We start from the raw sequence: 3,515 nt of genomic DNA on the forward strand, positions 1-3,515 counted from the left end.
CAGAGTGTTCCTTGGAGGCCAGGATGGCCAAACTTCATCTCTCATACTTCGGACATATTGTCAGGAGGGACCAGTCACTGGAGAAGGCTATTATGTTTGATAAGGTGGAGGGTCAGAGAAAAAGAGGAAGACCCCCAGCAGGTGGATTGGCAAAGTGGCAACATAAATGGGCTCAAATGTGGCAACGATAGTGAGGTTGGCCCAGGATTGGGAAGTGTTTCGTTCTGCTGTGCATTAGGGCACTATGAATCACTACTGACTCAATAGCACCTAACAGCAAGAACAACAAGTATACACAGAGAGATTCTTGTACTTTTCCCCAATCAATACAATGCATGGAAATATCAAACAGTACATGTGATATTGATTAAATTGTGTCCACTGCAAAAAATATGTTGAAGTTGTAAACACTACACTCAGTGTAACCTTGTTTGAGGAAAAGGGTTCTTTGCAAATGTTATGGGCCAAATGAATGAAGACATACAGAGTTGGGTGGATCCTAATCCTAAGCACTTCTGAGTGGCATTTCATAAAAGAGAAGAACATATATAAAAACAGAGTCATCTAAAGGGAGAAGAGACCACGTGAAGATCCTTCTACAAGTTAAGGAATGTTTAGATACACCAGGAATACGAGAAACAGGAGAACAGAATGGGGCAGTTCCTCTTGCAAATCACCCAGAAAGAATAAATATGGCTAAGACCCTAATTTGAACCTTTAGTTTTCAGAACAATGAAAAACTAAATATCTGTTTTTTGAAGTCACCCATTTGTGGCATTTTGTTTTGGCAGCCCTAGGAAGTTAAGAGAACATGCAATCCTGGGAAGGTAGACTACATAGATCTTTTTTAGCAAGAGTCAGTGAAATTGTTACCATGTCCGTGAAGCATAGGCACCAGGTTTTCCAATACAGGATAGCGTGTATTGGGAAGGATAGATGGAGGGCCATAAATAGCCTTTGGGTTCCTCACTGTCAGGACACGTGCCTATGAGAACATAAGACACAACACAAAATATACTAATATATAAAATATACAAAACACAACATAAAATGAAAACCCAAATTTCCCATACCTACTGCTATTGAGTCAGTTGTGACTTGCAGTAACTCTAGAGTAAACAGTAGAACTGTCACATACGGCTCCCAAAGCTATACACTGTTACAAAAGAAGGCTGACACATTTTTCTCCTGTGGGTTTCAACCACTGGTGGGTTTGGGTATTAGCCAAGCACGTAACCAGTAAGCCACCAACCAAAACCAAACCAAGCCCACTGCCACCTCATCGATTCCAATTCATAGTGACCCTTTCTAGGGTTTCCAAGACTGTAAATCTTTATGGGAGCAGACAGCCTCGTCTTTCTCCCACATAGTGGCTGATAGCTTTGAACCACTGACCTTGGAGTCGGTAGCCCAATGTCTAGCCCTCAGCACTACCAAAGCACCTTACTGAACCATCAGGGCTCCCCCAAACAAAAACAATTCTGAAAAATTCAAAAAGTAATCTGGTCATTTCAAAACAAGAAAAGTCTATAAAGATAAGGCTTTGATAAGTGTCTTCATTGTGTTGTGGGCTTATTTTATGGAAACATTTCCAGCTGCTTCAAAAGACTTTTCTGCATGGATGTTTGGTGGTGGAGTGGCAAGATGCCTCTAAATGTTGTACTCACACCCCAACCTCAATCAGCAGCCCCCTTTTTTCCTGAAAACTTTCTAGATATTAGGTAACATATAGTTTGGTTGTTCTTTTTGTAGCTTCAATTAACCTTAAAAATACAGTTATACAAAATACATATGATAAACAAATGAGTCACTTACCTAATTGCCTCACACTCACTCTATATAGTGTCAAACCCTCATCCAAGGACTCGTTATTTTTTAAGAGTTTCTGCTGAATGGTTTTTCCTTCTAAGCTGACATTGTTGGTAGCATTGTAAACGAGAAGGGCCCAAATCATCAACCTAAAAAAAAAAAATATTTCAGAATTCTTGTCTGAGGTTGTTGATTCCTGTCTGAGGTGGTTTTGTTTTGTTTTGTTTTTTCGTTTGGCAAATGAAACACTTGGAGATGGAAGTAAGAGATCTGACAAGACTCTCTCTCTGTTGTTGCATAAACTGAAGTTAAAAATGTTAAAACTCTTTCAAAATGAATATATAAATATATATTGTAGGAGAGGGCGTGTAGAATTCTACCTGTTCCCATAAGTTATTGATTTTTTTCAGCCAGGGTGGGCATATTATTCATCCTCCAACTTCCAACACTGGGCTTATGATGTAACTTTGTTGATTCTCAATGACTAGCCACATGAGAATAGCCCAAATAGTCACCATGTCTTTTTATTTATTTAGCAGAGAAGGGTACGTTTTCACACTGATTTAGCAGGTGCATGTAGATTATCATTACTGGCTATAGACCTTTCTCAACTTTATTTCTTATTTTATGAGAGTTTGAGGTGGAGAACTGGGTATTCCTTGATAATAAAGAGAGCATAAACTCTGGGTTAAAAAAATAACAATATTATTTTATTGACTCCATAGAACCTGGATTTCTAACATAGTAAGTTATAGTTACCAAATTTTGATTCATAATTCACCACAAGTCAAACTCTTCTAATCAACCACTTTAAGCTATACAATGAGGTAGGAGTTAGAGATACAAAGATAAGAGAATCCACTGGAACATCTATCACCACTAATGTGACAAATACAGTGGCTACAACTATGGGCCCAAACATAACAACAATTATGAAGATGGCACAGGCTTCAGTATGGTTTCACTGTGTTATACATAGAATCCCTATGAGTCAGAATCAATTGGATGGCACCTATCAACAACAATGAGATAAAGAGCTGCTAAGAGACTCAACCGTAAAGATTTACACCCTCGGAAACCCTGTACAGGGTCGCTATGGGTCGGAACCGACTCGGCGGCACTTAACAACAACAACAACAAAAGACTCAAAAAGAGAATTAAAAGTCAAATAAGCAAGGACTCCCTTCATGTCTTATCTTCTTGTCATACAAGGCTCTGGGAAGGCATCTTCAAATTCTCAATTTGTATGTGGGAGCAAATGAACATTAGGTAGCAAGAGTATGGAGAGGACAAGGCTTAAAAAAAATGTAACTGAAAATATCAAAGTATTAATCAACCTGAAGTCATAATTTGCATGAAGTTTAATTTCTGATACAATAACATTTTATTCAACTTTGAGTCCTCAACTTCTGTTGTGATGCAGTTGGATCAGCACTACACTGTGAACCACAAGGTCAACAGTTTAAAACCACCAGCCACTCCTCAGAAACTCTATACAAGGTCATTGTTGAGTGGGAACTGGCTGGACAGCACTTAACAACAACAGTGAAGTACATGAGAAAATAAATGTGTATCTTATTTTTTGGCATGAAAATGTATAATAATAACAGGAAAAATAGGAATAAAATATAGCCATGTCCATCTTGAAGCTGTCAAGGACTTCATTCTTCTTGGATCAACTATCAACACTCATAGAAGCAGCAGTC

At 38.4% G+C, this 3,515-nt stretch overlaps 1 protein-coding gene across 1 annotated transcript in view; it reads right to left on the minus strand.

The window, feature by feature from the left end:
• The window catches only part of GPR126 (G protein-coupled receptor 126), a 190,214-nt gene that overhangs the window by 50,268 nt on the left and 136,431 nt on the right, over nt 1–3,515 (minus strand). The window contains exons 9-10 of the mRNA XM_006834705.1: nt 1,816–1,958; nt 874–985 (exon numbers count right to left, since the gene is read on the minus strand). Coding sequence (XP_006834768.1) covers nt 874–985; nt 1,816–1,958 — 255 coding nt within the window. The remainder of the gene's footprint in view (nt 1–873; nt 986–1,815; nt 1,959–3,515) is intronic.

The sequence above is a fragment of the Chrysochloris asiatica genome, unplaced genomic scaffold (genome assembly GCF_000296735.1).
Source record: "Chrysochloris asiatica unplaced genomic scaffold, ChrAsi1.0 scaffold00013, whole genome shotgun sequence".
In the NCBI taxonomy this organism is placed as follows: domain Eukaryota; kingdom Metazoa; phylum Chordata; class Mammalia; order Afrosoricida; family Chrysochloridae; genus Chrysochloris; species Chrysochloris asiatica.